At 42.8% G+C, this 14,528-nt stretch overlaps 1 protein-coding gene across 6 annotated transcripts in view; it reads left to right on the plus strand.

Annotated features, from left to right (window-relative positions):
* Positions 1–14,528, plus strand: part of crocc2 (ciliary rootlet coiled-coil, rootletin family member 2) — a 34,543-nt gene that overhangs the window by 19,306 nt on the left and 709 nt on the right. For 3 of the 6 annotated variants that reach the window (XM_042416323.1, XM_042416324.1, XM_042416328.1), the window contains 19 exons: positions 1,496–1,689; positions 2,191–2,318; positions 2,683–2,852; positions 3,005–3,184; positions 3,442–3,576; positions 3,659–3,802; positions 6,073–6,311; positions 6,421–6,580; positions 6,672–6,839; positions 8,020–8,404; positions 8,496–8,626; positions 8,827–8,947; positions 9,038–9,201; positions 9,293–9,733; positions 10,309–10,458; positions 10,539–10,739; positions 11,925–12,059; positions 13,025–13,204; positions 13,331–13,406. In XM_042416323.1, the coding sequence (XP_042272257.1) occupies positions 1,496–1,689; positions 2,191–2,318; positions 2,683–2,852; positions 3,005–3,184; positions 3,442–3,576; positions 3,659–3,802; positions 6,073–6,311; positions 6,421–6,580; positions 6,672–6,839; positions 8,020–8,404; positions 8,496–8,626; positions 8,827–8,947; positions 9,038–9,201; positions 9,293–9,733; positions 10,309–10,458; positions 10,539–10,739; positions 11,925–12,059; positions 13,025–13,204; positions 13,331–13,406 (3,502 nt within the window). Of the gene's footprint in view, positions 1–1,495; positions 1,690–2,190; positions 2,319–2,682; positions 2,853–3,004; positions 3,185–3,441; positions 3,577–3,658; positions 3,803–6,072; positions 6,312–6,420; positions 6,581–6,671; positions 6,840–8,019; positions 8,405–8,495; positions 8,627–8,826; positions 8,948–9,037; positions 9,202–9,292; positions 9,734–10,308; positions 10,459–10,538; positions 10,740–11,924; positions 12,060–13,024; positions 13,205–13,330; positions 14,054–14,528 lie in introns of those variants that run through there. The other 3 variants (XM_042416327.1, XM_042416326.1, XM_042416325.1) reach the window with 2 other exon arrangements.

Below are 14,528 nucleotides of genomic sequence, written 5' to 3' on the forward strand. Positions count from 1 at the left end.
AGTGTATCTGGGAAATAAGATCTTATAGTGTACAGAAAATATTTTTTCCATTTCAGAGTAGAGCTTTCTCATTGTTTGAATCAAACCAGTAAAATAACCCATAAAGGAATAGTTTGACATTTTTGGGAAATATGCTAATTCACTTTCTTGCTGAGAGTAAGATGATACCGCTCTCATGTCTGTACACCAAATATCAAGATACAGCTAGCAGTGGATTATCTTTGCTTGGCATGCAGACTGGAAACGGGTGGGGGGGAACAGCTAGCCTAGCTTACCGCCTACCAGCCCCCCTAAAGCTCACTTATTAACATGTCGTATCTCATTTGTTTAATCTGAACATAACATGTAATCTAAAACCGAGAAGTCGTGGTATGGGGGGGGTTAGGTGCCGGAACTCTTTCCTGGCTACCCTGTGGAGTCTTGTCATCACCTTGAGGTTGCCAGGAAGCCAGCAGAAACTTCAGAAAGTCTGGCCTGGCCAAGTACAGATTCTAGCACATAAACCCTTGTAAAACTGCAACCAGTCATTTGTACAGTTCTGTTTTGTTGGGGAATAAATAAAGATATATAACGTGTTAATTACTGAGCTTTAATGGTACTTATAATCTCATTTTTTTACATTTGTAAAGAACCAGGCTAGCTGTTTCCCCCTGCTTCTAGTCTTTATACTAAGCTAAGCTAATTACCTGCTGGCTTTCACTTTATATTTAGCGTACATATTGTGGTATCGATGCCTCAGATAATGATTTACTCTGACCTCTTTAGACATGTTCAAATTAAATTTGTTGAGGTTGGTAACATATAATGACTTACATTGTGTCCAAATCGATCATGTTTCCATTCAGGTGCAAGTTCCATTTATAGAATTTATAGAAAGACGAATCCCAGGAGAATCCTTTCCTCAGTACCTTCAGACAATAATCTGGAGGTTCCACACGAACTGCACATTTGCCCAGGTCATTATTTTTGTTGCCAGATATACTGTAGATCCTGTGGTGTGTCATAGTGATTTAAATGGTAATTGGAAAAAAAATCATAACCCCACTAATCATTTTTGTTTTGCTTCAGGCAGTGCATTTGTTATGGCCCTTCAGTTCCTATAAGATGTCATAAATTGCTTTAGGTTTTGTTAAATTTATGCTTCTTTACAGCAAAATGAAGGGTATGCAGAGTTCAATATTAGTACACCAAATGTGGCTGCATAAAATGTAGAGGTTGAGTAATTCATTCTCATTCCAACACATACACATTACCAAATATAATGTAACTATTACTATAAGAGTTCCTCCTGCTATTCACACTCTTGCTCATTAAAAGTTTTGTTCCACACTGTTTTCTGATGATGCATTAACAATACAGTTATGGAGCATGTATGCTATAGCTTAAATACATACAATCATATGCTGTGTTCCTTTGTTCATTATGCCTGTTTGAAGCAAAAAAGTTTAAATGAATTGCTTGACGGCATTTTGTATTTGTGTGTGTCGGTCTCCAGGTCAACAGGCATATGCAGACTGTGTCAGAGGAGCTGTGTGCGTGCAGGAAGGAGCTTGAGACACAGACCACAGCCCTAAAGAGAGCTACCCATGACAGGGAGGAGCTGGCCAAGGACAAGGCTGCTCTGGATGTCAAGCTCAACTCCGCTGAGCGAAAGTCCTGTGGTCTCACGCAGGAGCTGGTTGCACTTAGGTCTGAGTGTTTTCGTGTATGTGTGTGCGTGCATGTTTATGTGTTCTGACCTCTGAAATGTTTGGGACCAATTTCAGATTGTCCCCAATTTGTTTCCACTGCAGTTGCATTCAGCACAAACAGTAAAATGCTTTCTGACGTCACTGGTTAAGGTTAAGGTCAGGGTTGGGGTTAGGCGTATATCAGTTATGGTTAGGGAAGGACTCTAGGGAATGTTAGTCAATGCAGTGTCCTCAAAAGCATCATAAACGACTCTATGGCTGTAACAGTGTGTGTTTGTGTAAGGCCAACTGCCAATGTGTATTTGAGGTTGTTTTGACTTTCTAAGCAAATTTTACTCTCTGAAGCTCAGCGAGTCTTGTGTAACAAGAGTCTTTAAGTAACATGGTTTTATTTGGAAACTATGCTCATGATGGATCATTGGATTTTATGACCTTCTACACCTAGTAGTTCAAAGGTCTTTTTTTTCAGAGCTCAAACCACTTTACCGCTGTGTTCCAGAGCAGAGAAGCAGTCCCTGGAGACAGCTCTGTTTGAGAGCCAGGAGCTTGGCTTGTCTCTGGAGGCCGAGTGCACCCGGATTGAGGGGGAGAGGCGCAGCTTACTCCTGGCTAACGAGGCCTTGACGCGTGAGTAGCCCCCTCCCTCAGAGACCCCGCTCTCCTCCGTGCCAAGCCCCCTGGCCATGAAGCCTTTCCAACAGCCCACTAGAGATCCATATTTCAGCTGTGAGCTCTGCAACAGCTGGGTTGTGGGATCACTGGAGCTGCTTTCTCAGCTGACCTGGGTCCCACCACTCCACACAAACACACATGGATCAGATAAGTGGTGTTAAGCTAGCATGTTCCACATAAAGATACGGATGAGTATCGCCTATAAATAAAAGTCCAAAAAGAATCTTGCTGATCCTGGATCATCCTCTTTGTATGATGAGTGTCTCCATGTAATAATTGTGAGATGTTTATAGGGGTGTGGGTACATTTGTCTGTACAGGTGATGCTGCTAGGATGCGTGTGGATGCTGAGCGCCAATTCGCACAGAATGCACAAGAGCAGAGAAACTTGGAGGAGAAGCTGGCCCAGGTGGAGAGGAATGTCCTGCTGACCCTGAACAACAGAGAACAAGTTCACAGAGAGCAGCTAGAGGCTGAACGCAGGCAAAAAGTACAATACGACTTACATGGATAGGCCTGGCTCTGACAATGTCACATCAGATGTTGTGGTTATACTGTATATTATCTTAGAAGGAGTGTGTGTGTGTGTGTGTGTGTGTGTGTGTGTATGTGTGTTTGTGTGTGTGTTTTTGCGGTTGACAGGAGCAGCAGTGTGCGGAGCTGACGGTTCAGCGGGAGCAGGCTGAGGAGCAGCTGCGTAGACAGTGCGAGGAGCTGCGCGTGCACAGCCAGAAGGAGCTGCAGCAGGTGCAGGAGGAGCTGGCCAGGCTGCAGCAGGACTGCAACCAAAGCCTCCTGCAGGCTGAGAGTGAGAAGCAGCAGGTGTGTGTTGTGGTCTTCATAGGTTTGTTTTGGTTTTTTAGATTGTTTATGAACCATAAAATGGGTAAAAAGGGCAGTCCAAGGGTAAGGGTCATAACTACAACATCCCAAGTTCTGTCATCACAATTGTCTAGTGCAAGACACTAGGTCCATACCTAGTCTCTCAGTGGAAGTTTATCTAAGTATGTGAGCCAAACTAACTTCTTTTGGCAAGTTATATTATAAATAACCCTGACCTCGCAGTCTGTTGTGACCAGGCTTTGTCCCAGAAAGAGGCAGAGAAAGCTGCCCTCACAGAGAAGCTAGCAGGCCTGCAGCAGGACGTGGCCACAGCTGGCATGGAACTGGAGCACACACGGAGGGAGGCACTTAGCAAACAGGAGAAGGACAAGGTAAGGTCATATTGGCTCTGGTCACTTTTCTTGTTCTGTATGTATCACCCAGCTGACTGAATTGTGTGCCTCTGTTTTCCAGAACACAATGGCTGTTCTCCAGTCTGAGTTGCAAGACTTGCGAACTCAGTTTGAAGAGTCTTTGAACTCTCGTGAGAATGCTGAGAGGAGTCTGACTGAGCAGGTCAGAGAGTTGAACCAGCAGAGAGAACATGCACAACAAGAGGTGAGAACTTTCACAAACTTCAACTCACATCAGTTTTGTTCTGCCTTTCTTTTTAATATAAACATTGTGCTTGTCTGTTCAGTGGCGCCAGTTTATAATATTTATTGCAATGATGACTCATACAGTACAGGACTACTGTCAACGTTAAGAATAAACGTAGGATGTTTGGATGATGATTTGATCAGAGAGCTATAAAAAAATCATAGAATATATAGGTTGTATGTAACCAGATAGATGGCAAAGGTGCGTTGTAGGATCATAGAAATGGATAGGAAATTTCAGGCTTGTTTGGCTTGGCATGGGATGGGAGGCCTGGGATATGCTTCCACTGGGAGGGGGAGTTTGTACCAATTAGTACCAGTGTGAGGGAGAGCCATTTACCATAGGCCTCTGTTGACATTGGCTGATGCCACGGAGACTTAACTAGCATCAGGGTGCCATCAGGTGCAGAGTGTGCAGGGCCAAATCCTACAAGGAGAGGTGGTGTCCACTCTTAGGACTCCTGCTCAGCTCTCTCTTTCTGTGTCTTTTTCCTGTCAAGCCCTCTGGAGGAAAATTTAGTTCCATTGACCTTAATATAAACATAAAAGTGCAATTAGAGACCATAATTTTGGCCCTGTGACATACCTCTCTGAGCCAAATGAGAGCAGTAAATCTCATCTCAAGGGGTTGCTTGAGGTCAGGATTCCAGGCATGGGGTCGCTGGGCGTCTTAGTGAAACAACAAACTCACAGTCACCTCATTAAGATGTTACTGCAGAGTTGTAAGGGCCTCACCATGCCTTGATTTAAATGCCTGCTTTCCCTGGAAAAGCGGATTGTTTATCTGTGTGGGACTTTTCGATTTCAATAAAAAAAGCAAAGATGGGGATCATCCTGTCTTCGCTCTGTCTCCTTAGTCTTGTCAAAGTATAGTGAATGAGGTTGTGTGGAGCCAGAGCAGAAGAGTTTTGTGGTTTGGACAGCCCTCCCGACTGTATATCAAGTCATGCTTCAGCGACGCTGTCATATTTGGCCGCCACCCCTGCTAGTTTCCTTGTTTGATTATTTTCACTAATCCCATCCGGGGATTCTCATGTCGGACAGTGACAAAGCAGGAGTGAGAATGTGCGACAGAGAGCTGGAGAGCATGAAAGAGGAGTAAAGCAAGGGGAGAGAGGGAGAGTTAGAGGGGGGGAGGTCACGGTCCCTGGTACCATAATATGAAATCAAAGTTTGAGTTAACCCCTTATGTAAATAAGCCAGTGGGGGGAGTGTTTATTTTCTCCCTTGCAGCAGCGAGAGGCTGGCTCCGCTGGGACTCCGGGTCCCCCTCTCTCATCCACATAACACAACACTGCTGCCCTCATATTCTCTGCCCCTCTCCTCCGCTCTGTACCCCGTTCACCCCCACCAAAAAAATCAGATAAAATAAAGTATAATTGGCCAGATCAGCACTGGCTTGTTTTTTCTCACATTAGAGTTTATGAGAAAGAACCATCTTGTGTGGCCTCTGAACATAACACTCCTTTACTTCTCCTCCTTCTCATCCTGCTCCTCATCCTCCTTCCCCTCCTCCACCACCACCTCCGGGGGGGGGGAGCTGTTTATCATGTTGCTCTCTGTGGATTCTTTACACCGCGAGCTGCAGCAAGGAGATGGGGAGAGACAGCACCTGGCTACAGGCCCATCTGGCTCTTATCCATGCCCAGATAAGCTCTGTCCTCCCTACTTCTCTCGCTACACACAAGATGTTGCCATAAAACAGAATATAGGTCATACAGTATCTTGAAATTGTGCACAGAGCACTTAAAAGAGTAAATGTTGAGGCTTTCAAACAGTAAAGCTCATATATGTTATCTTACCCGAAATCACTCTCCTATTTTCAGGGATTTTTCCTTTTTGATTCCAGTGATATTACATATGTGTTAGATCAGTTTAATTGACATTTTTGATGAACTTTGAATATATTAAAAACTTTTTTCTATGTTGTTTGTTGTGGTGGTTTTATATTGAAAACAGACAGATTTTTAAAGCAGTTTAAGACTTAATTTTCTTTTGTAAGTCCTCATAAACTCTTTAATAAACTATGTTTATATTCACTTGAAATTACATCACCAAATAAATTCTGGATTGGGTGGACAACCCATTAAGAAAACTATGCACAACAAGAAGTACACTTGTATCCGTTAACCTCCTAAATAAGTAGTTTACTTCGTTTATCCATAAGGCCTCCTAATTAATATACCCTCATTTGTATATCATGCCTTTCACTCTCCATAATCTGGACAGTTAGAGGGCCTTCGTCAGCAGCTGCAAGAGACAGAAGATGGACTTATTAAAGGTCGAAGGGATCTGATTGAGGCTCACAGGGAGCTCCAAGAGTGTGCACAGGAGCGGGACAAACAACGAAAAGAAGCCCTGGACCTGAGGAGGCTCTTAGGTGATGAGACCAGAGAGAAAGAGGCCATCCAAGCCTCAAACCGGGAGCTAAGATCTTTCATCAAGAGAGCAGAGAGTGACAATAGCAGGTACGGCTATCAGGCAGGTTCCCTGTAAATACAGTAGTTCTGTTTGTCTGGCAGTGATGGATATTTTTGATGCATTCGGTCATGTTAACTCCAAACATATCTTGATTAGCTTGAGAAGAGCTGTGGAGGAGAAGGAGCAGAAAGTGTCCGTCTTAGAGGAATGTAGGAGCTCCATGCACCAAGAGGCAACCACTCTGCGGAGCAGTATGAGAGAACTGGAGAAGTCTCGCCTGCAGGCACGCAGAGAGTTGCAGGAGCTGCGCAGACAGGTGAAAGATTATTGAGGTCACTGGTTTCCATCTGATTTATTTTAAATAAAGGATTACATTCAAGCATTATGTGATCTGTTAACATGAGCAGGTAAAGGTCCTCAAAGGCGAGAACAGCCGACAGGAACAGGAGCTGCGAGAGCTGCAGGCGCGGGTATGTCAGGAGGAACAGAAGGAGGAGGAGGCACTTCGCGAGGCTTTCAGTCTGAGGCAGAGATTGCTGGAGTGCGAGGCTGGCAGAGAAGCAGCGCTGAATGAGGTAGAAAGCCTCCGGGAATTAGTCTGTTAACAACATGCTAGAGCAAACATTCCAGCTTTGCATACATACTTGAAGAATACCTGCCATACTCATGCAGAGACAGAGAACATGAATCATGGCACACTATACAGTATATTGCACTGTAACAGGGATGATTTTACTTTCAAATCTTTTATGAATTTAACCAAACATTCTTTATTTCATTCGCAGAACTTTAAGAAATTAAAAAAGTAGAGTATGTCTTTGGATAAATTGTGTGGTAAAGTGTAAGGAAAATCAATTTTCAACCTCTTCTGTCCCATAACCTCCTTTTTAAGGTCCAAAATTCTCATGACCACAACAGTCAATGCTCTTGAGTTGTCAAGTGAATGTATGACATACTTTTGAATTCTGTTTCCAAGAGCATGGAGGCACCTTAAAATGGATAATACATTATTATGATATATAAAGTCTGGTTAATGTATTTTTCTTTTAAAATAAATCCAACAAATATCAATACACCAGTCTTTGAAATATCTTGTGACCTTGACCACCCAGAAAGTGCCCCAGCCCTGAAGTTGAAAAGCTCTGCTATAAAGACATAAAGAGGGATCAAAATTCCAAAGTATGTTGTTTTTAAATTCTATGTCTCAGCCATAATTCTTGTATCTCTTAACCTCTTATAATAAAGTTTAGAGAAAAGATTCTGGAGCACCATCAGTGGACATCAACCCTCTACAGAAACCATGTCCCTATTTTTTACACAGTTAACTGTCACTAGATAACACTCATTGTTTTTCATCACTGTAGTTAGAACCATGTTCCATCCACCATCTATTTACCGATATACAACTCACTCAATGAAAGCTCACCACCAATTAATCCAAGCAAGGGAATTTAATTGGCAGATTATCATGTAAAACAAGGACACCACACTGTGTATCTGTAGAAAACTGAACTGGGCTTTCATAGCCTTGTTACATTTCCATTTGTACATATAAAAAAATACAACAGTATGTGGCTAAATGTAACAGCTGACAGAAAATTCAAGGAGTTGACAATTTGTGTCTTCAAATTGTAAAAGATTATAAGTCATCTTAAAAGTACTATAAGCACATGGGTTGTGACCTGTATAGATGTACAGAAAATCTAAGAAATCTACAGAATATAATAAATACATGGATTCTATGTTTCTGTGCAGGTTGCAGGTCTGCAGCGTCGTGTGGTGGAACTGGAGACAGTAGAGCATCAGAAGCAAGAGCTGCTGCAAGAAAGAGAGGTTTATCAGCAGCAGAGTGACCAGAGGCACAGAGAAACCACTGCCCAGCTGGAGGGAGCACTAGAGGACGCCATGGTCCAGATCAGTGAACTGACTGAGCAGGTTGGCCTTGTTGAGAGCAAGGCCCAAGGCCTGGAACAGCAGCTGGGCCTGAGCGATGCCAAACGCCGGGACCTGGAGCTCAAGCTGGCAGGGTTGTATTCAGCTCTGCGCCGCACTGTTGGCATCAGCCGTACAGGCCTTTCACACACACCTGGGTCCCATAGACGGTCTGCGTCTCCCTGGAGAAACCAAATACAAGTGAAAGGTATGGTCATTCACTTTCATTACAGGATATCATCATGCCATTTTTCTTTCGGCGATATGGAGATGCATTAATGAACGTGGTCTCTGGTTAGGGGGAGACAATGTGACAGACAGACCTGTGTTTTCCATGTCTTGTGGTGAAGATGAAGAGATGGATGTGAACTCAGTGCAAACAGCCCTCCGGGATCTCCAGCAGGAACTCAGGGACACACAAAGAGACAGGGTATATTTGAACTTTAATAAGACACAAACCTCAAACTCTGAGTGTGGCTGAATGAGACTGTTGACCTAAAGTTGATCTGTTTTTCAGATCACCAGATAAAAAAGGTCAACAATCTTAAATTGAATACCCTTATTAAATATTCAGTGTTTATGTTCATTTTTTACACTTTTTAAACTCAACATTCTTTTTTCTTTTTTTAGGATGAAGCCAAAGCTCAGATAGTCAGTCTAAGTCAACAGTTGACAGAACTCCAAGGCAACCAGGATAAGTCAGTCACTCAGGTGCTACAACTGCAGAAGTCTTTGAAGCAATCAGAAGAGGGTAAGAAAACCTTTGGATCCTATGAGCATAGTGTAAATATCAGGTATTAAATCTGTTTCTACATACAGCTTATATAACATGTTCTTCCAGGAAATCGAAAGATGGCAGAACGATTGCACGAGGCACGCACATCCCTTTCCCTGCAGGAGGAAGTAGCACGACGTACAGAGCGAGAGAAGATAAGCTTTGAGGAGGAGGTGGCTCAACTCAGGAATACTCTGCAAGCTGCTGAGGCTGAGTCCAAGGCACTGCAGGTGTGTAAAAGGCAAAAAAATAGGTATTCACAGAAACCCATACAGCATCTTCAGTGACAACTAATAAACTACTGCGCCAATTCTCTCACAGGACAAACTGGAGCTCTTGCAGGGCTCAGAATCTCGTGCAAATGCAGAACAACGGAAGCTGAAGGAGTCTCTGGAGGCCGCTGAGAACAGAGTTAGCCGTCTGGTGCTCGCCCAGCGCACCCTTGAGGGTGAGCTACAGCGGGCCCAGCTCAGGGCAACAGAGCTGGATGCAGGTGCTGGGGCACTGCAGGAGAGACTGACAGAGCTGAGGAGGAAGCTGGGTGAGAGTGAGGATCGGTGTGTAGCTCTGAGGGTCAGCGAGGAGAAGCTGGCCACATCGCTGGCTCGAGCTGAGCAGCATGAGAGCCAGCTGAGGGAGCAGAACCACAAATTGTCAAACACCCTTAGTGACAACAGGGCCAGCACAGGAGCCCTGCAGGAACAAATAACACAGCTGCAGAGGGCTCTTACTGCCAGTGAGCAGGACCGAAAGCTGTTGCAGGTACAGTCTATCACCTAGTCACACTCTACCACAAGATATGTCAACAAGATGAATACTGGAGGAGGAAGGTAGAGGAACAAACTGTAGGCAGAAGGGAATTTGAAGACAAACATTCCTTCATTTGTGTTGCATAAAACAAGTCATTTGCACTGTGTATTTTTAATTTGTAAGACTTTCTCCTCTCTCAGTGTAAGGTTGTTGAATTGAAACTTCAAAATGAGATGAATAGCCATTACTGTGCTTTGATTTACAGTGCAGCTATGTAACCTTCTCAGCTCCAGACTGAGCATTTTTTATTTACATTTGCTGCTGTGGTTTTCCTGACGGACCTCAAAGACTGAGCAATAAAATGCTCAGGCAAGCTCATTAATTCTCTGAGAGCTTCTCAGGAGAGCTTTCCGGTCTTAGTTTGGGACCGCACTTTAAAGATACTGAACAAACAAAAACATGACATTCTTGGTATAAATCTCTTATTTTTCTATAAAGCTGGCGGGTCATTGCAGTAAAAAGTAAGAAAAAGTTCCCAACTCTTGCCTGCGCCTTTAAACAATATGTCACCATGCATGTGCCCATAGGAACGTCTGGATAAAACACGAGATGCCCTTTCAGAGACTAAGAGGCTGAATCACACACTAACAGAGCGGACCCAGTACCTTCAAAGAGCCCAAGAGGACTCAGAGCTTAAAAATTCTGAGCTGGAGAAACATAACAAAACACTGAAGGAGGTGAGTCACACCAAGGTGAAGATATAAAGGTGTAAAAGTTGAGGCTCCATTTTGATGTACTGTACTACACTTTGTCCCAGAGTCTGAAGCAACAACATGAGGCTGAACTGCAGGCCCATGGGAGCTCCCAGCAGCTGCAGAGAGAGAGAGAGGAACTCCAACACAAGGTTGCAGATCTCCAAGGTTCTTTGCAAAAGCTACAGAGTGAGAGAGCAGAGCTGGAGAGGGTGCTGGCGCGCCTCAATAAAGACAAATCTGCACTCAGAAAGACACTGGAAAAGGTGAGCTGCTGCACTATATTTTGACCCTATCCTTTAGAATTAGGTCAAAATCCTCTCTTTGCATCCTTTATCTCCTCTTTGAAGTCAGAGGTGTTTCTGATTAGGAAGGCATGTATTGAAAAATGAATTGCCTCAAGTATAATAAATACTATAAAAATGATCAATGAGAGATTGTTGCAGCAATTTAGTATTGCATTTCTATAAAATTGAGGGATTTAGCAGAGACAGATTTTAAAAAGCCAAGGCAGAGATAATCTGACTCATCCCTTTTATGGGTCACGTTCCAAAAACAATGAATCCCACACTTCCCATAATTCAACATGGTAGTAACTTTCATTTGAAACTCCCTAACTGGTGCACACAAAATATTTTAAATTCTCATGTAATGTCACAGGCTGAATAGTACTCCACATTACTAGTACATTTACTTTGAAATGTAAAATTGGTGGGATGCTCCTTTAAAGGAAATGTAAAAACTATATATGACAGAGTAAGAAGTTATAAAAATATAACTACTGTAGCAGTACAGTATCTGATACTGATACTACCCTAATGCTGACAATGAGAGGCAGTTTCACAATGTTATAGCTAAAACAGCAAAGGTTTGATCCCTTTTGTTCTGAAGCTGGACCACAACATTAAACAGCTTTTGGTCAGGGGACCTAAAAAGTCTTGGTGCTGAATATGAGGTAAAAGATCAAAATATATGAGGGAGCCAAACCACAAAGGACTTTAAATGTAATTAAAAGCATCTTAAAGTTGATTCTACAACTGCTGGAAGCCCCTGTCAGTACAGAGGCCAGGACTGAAGTAATATGCGTTTAGTGGTCAGAAGGCTTGCTGCCACATTCTGGACCAACTGAGGACATACAGTTGCCGAAGCATTAAGACACATAAATGAGCAGTTACATTAATCTATGCAAGAGGAGGATAATGATTGGATAATTTGCTGTTTTATTGCACTGCAGTTTGTCATTTGTTCAATATTATTTGTTCTACACATTCATCTTTGTCACACACTGTATGAAGTAATCCAGAAAGTGATGGAAACATGTAGGTGGGAGAACTGTGAGAACCAAAACTCTCTGTGCTTGGCTTCTGCTACACACATTACAGGAAGGCACATGAGTGGAGAACAATCATGGTAAAGTCGTTCACATTATGTCACCCTCGTGCTGTTGTCAGGTGGAGATGGAGAGGCTGAGGAGGGAGGAGGAGGTGGCAGCGGCGGCAGCCAGAGAGAAGGAACAGTTGGGGCAGACTGTCCGCAGCCTGGAGCAGGAGCTGGCTGGAAAGCAGGATGAGGTGCAGACTCTACAGGTGAGAGAAGAGGGGATCACATAGTGGGGGTGAGGATTTGGAATGATCTCTACAGATAAAAGATGTGTTTACTGTCACTGCCAAAATAAATTATTTTTGAGAAGTACAGAAGAAATGTGCCAAATATTGCAGACTAACAGACAAACAGCCCATCAGATATAAAGATATTTAGCAGAGATAGACAGGAAGCTGCTGGTTGCTACACAGTCACACCAGACAGCCAGCGATTGACTGGTGACATCATGGGACAAATCCAAAATCTCCCAAAAAGTAATTTTTTATTTAGTATAAATGGGAAAAGTTTCTCAAATGAATAAAGCCTGATAGAATATTTTCCCAAATGTCTCAAAATATCGAAGCTTTTAAATTGAATGTATTCGATTTCTTAAATGAATAAGGCCTCTCTAACTTTGCTGAACATACTTTCAGCCTCAGTGAGTGCACTTGCACACTTGCCTGCTGTCACTGCACTCTTGTACTTTATCAGCAGTACATACACTTTTAATAAAAGGTTTATAACACACTGTAATGTAGTTGTAAGCAGATATAAGTGTTTATTAATGTTAATTTATTTGTCAACAACTACAACTCCTCCTGTGGGCACCCATAAGTGGAGATAATGAATGACAATATAGCAAAACATAGTTGTAATAATATATGTCTTCATGGGAGAAGTTATACAGTAATTGTTGAAACATACACTACATTAATATACACTTAAAATGTCCTCATAGCTGTCCTTATATATGTATATATAGGGGGGGTTAAAGTAAAAGGTAAAGGGAAACATGTTTTCTAGTTGGCCAGGTGAGAACCCCTGTGAGCCCAGGGTCGTGACCTCAGTAACCCCAGGGGCAGAGAACCTTCATGCCCGCCCTCTGCTCAAGTTCTGATTATAGCAACAAGAGGAGACTCTTTTGTAACCTATTTTCAATTATATATAAACCTATGTGAATTGGGTTTAGGCCCAAATCTCCCAGTTGGAGCACTGTCATGCACAGCGCCTTCTGGAGGTGACAGCCCGCCATCACCAGGAGCTGGATTTGGAGACAGATCGTCTGAGAGACAGTCAGCTCCAAGCGGAGCAGGTCTTGGAGACAAGGGAGAAGGCCCATCGCCAGAGGGTCAAATGCCTGGAGGAACAGGTATTTTAATTCTAGCTGTGGATAATTTGTTGGCAAGGCCATCTTCCTCCTTTTGTAAATTAGGTTGTTATGTCTGTGTGTTTGTCTACCGGTCTTCTCACTTTTCTGTTTCTTTGCTTTTCATAGGTGCTGACTCTCAAAGAGCAGCTCGATCAGGAGACAAGAAGACGACAGGCCTATTTCAATCAGATGCTACAACCTGGTGTGTAGACAGAGACCCTGCAGTGAAGTATGTAGCACCTCTGGCTTCCACATTCACTGCTCCTCTGGCAGCCTCCCAAAAACACTATGTTACAAGCTACATCCACATTTGGACACGCATACACACACACATACAAACACACTCCCAAGGCGTTTGCTCCCACCCATGCACATGTGCACACCGGATTACATTAATCTGCAGGAAAACTCAACAACAACAAACAATGAGTGTTTTGTTTATAAGTGGACTGGATGTGCCAAATTGTTTTAAGGATTTCCTCTGGCTCGCTGCAGTTGGCGTTTCTAAGTCTGTTTATGCTGTGTCATTTTTAAGGAAACAATGTGATGAAAGGTTTCCTTGGTTGGTGCTTCATTCTTCTCTTATAATTGTTCGTATACTCATTTTTCATACCGATCAATTACCTATTTTATATGTCATAATCACTGTTTGTGTATCCTAATGAGAATATAAAGTCCAAATATTTACAATGAGCAGATTTCAAAGTGATTTCTCATTGTTTCAGGCTGTGATAAAGATTCTATAGTGTAGCTGGTTTATTTCATTATGTATTGTGTATTTCACTCGATCAATATTAGTGTTGGCAAAAGCTGTGATTGTTTTTAATAAAACTGAGTTGTATCAGAGAATAGTTATGTGATAATCAGTGATGTTTATTCTGCTGGCTGCATAACTTTGTTGTGGAAAAAAAAAAGTTTTCTGTGAACTTTGTGAAAGACAGCACTGCCCTTTCATGGCATGTGAGTTCTAGCGTTTGGTTCGCACCATTAAAAGCCTTTGTGGATTTAGTGTTGTGGGTGAGAGAATGACCTTCGCTCTCTGTTGCCAGCGCTGTCTTCAGTGTTTTCTTTCAAAGATCGCTGCAGACTCCAAGGTCTGTGGGGATCATCATTCCTTGAGAGTTTCGCTGGCAATCCCTCTGTAATCCTTCACGACCCTAAAATCTGGAGATAATATGTGGTCTTCCCCTTGCTGATTAGAAACCACAAATATGTTGTGCTTTCCATGTTGTTGTTTTCATCCACATGTGCATCTACTCTGAGTAAATATCTTAAAAGCAAGTATTTCCTTTTCCCTCTTTCCTTCATTTCAGTTCTTACTCTC

This window comes from Thunnus maccoyii, chromosome 7 (assembly GCF_910596095.1).
Source record: "Thunnus maccoyii chromosome 7, fThuMac1.1, whole genome shotgun sequence".
Taxonomy (NCBI): Eukaryota; Metazoa; Chordata; class Actinopteri; order Scombriformes; family Scombridae; genus Thunnus; species Thunnus maccoyii.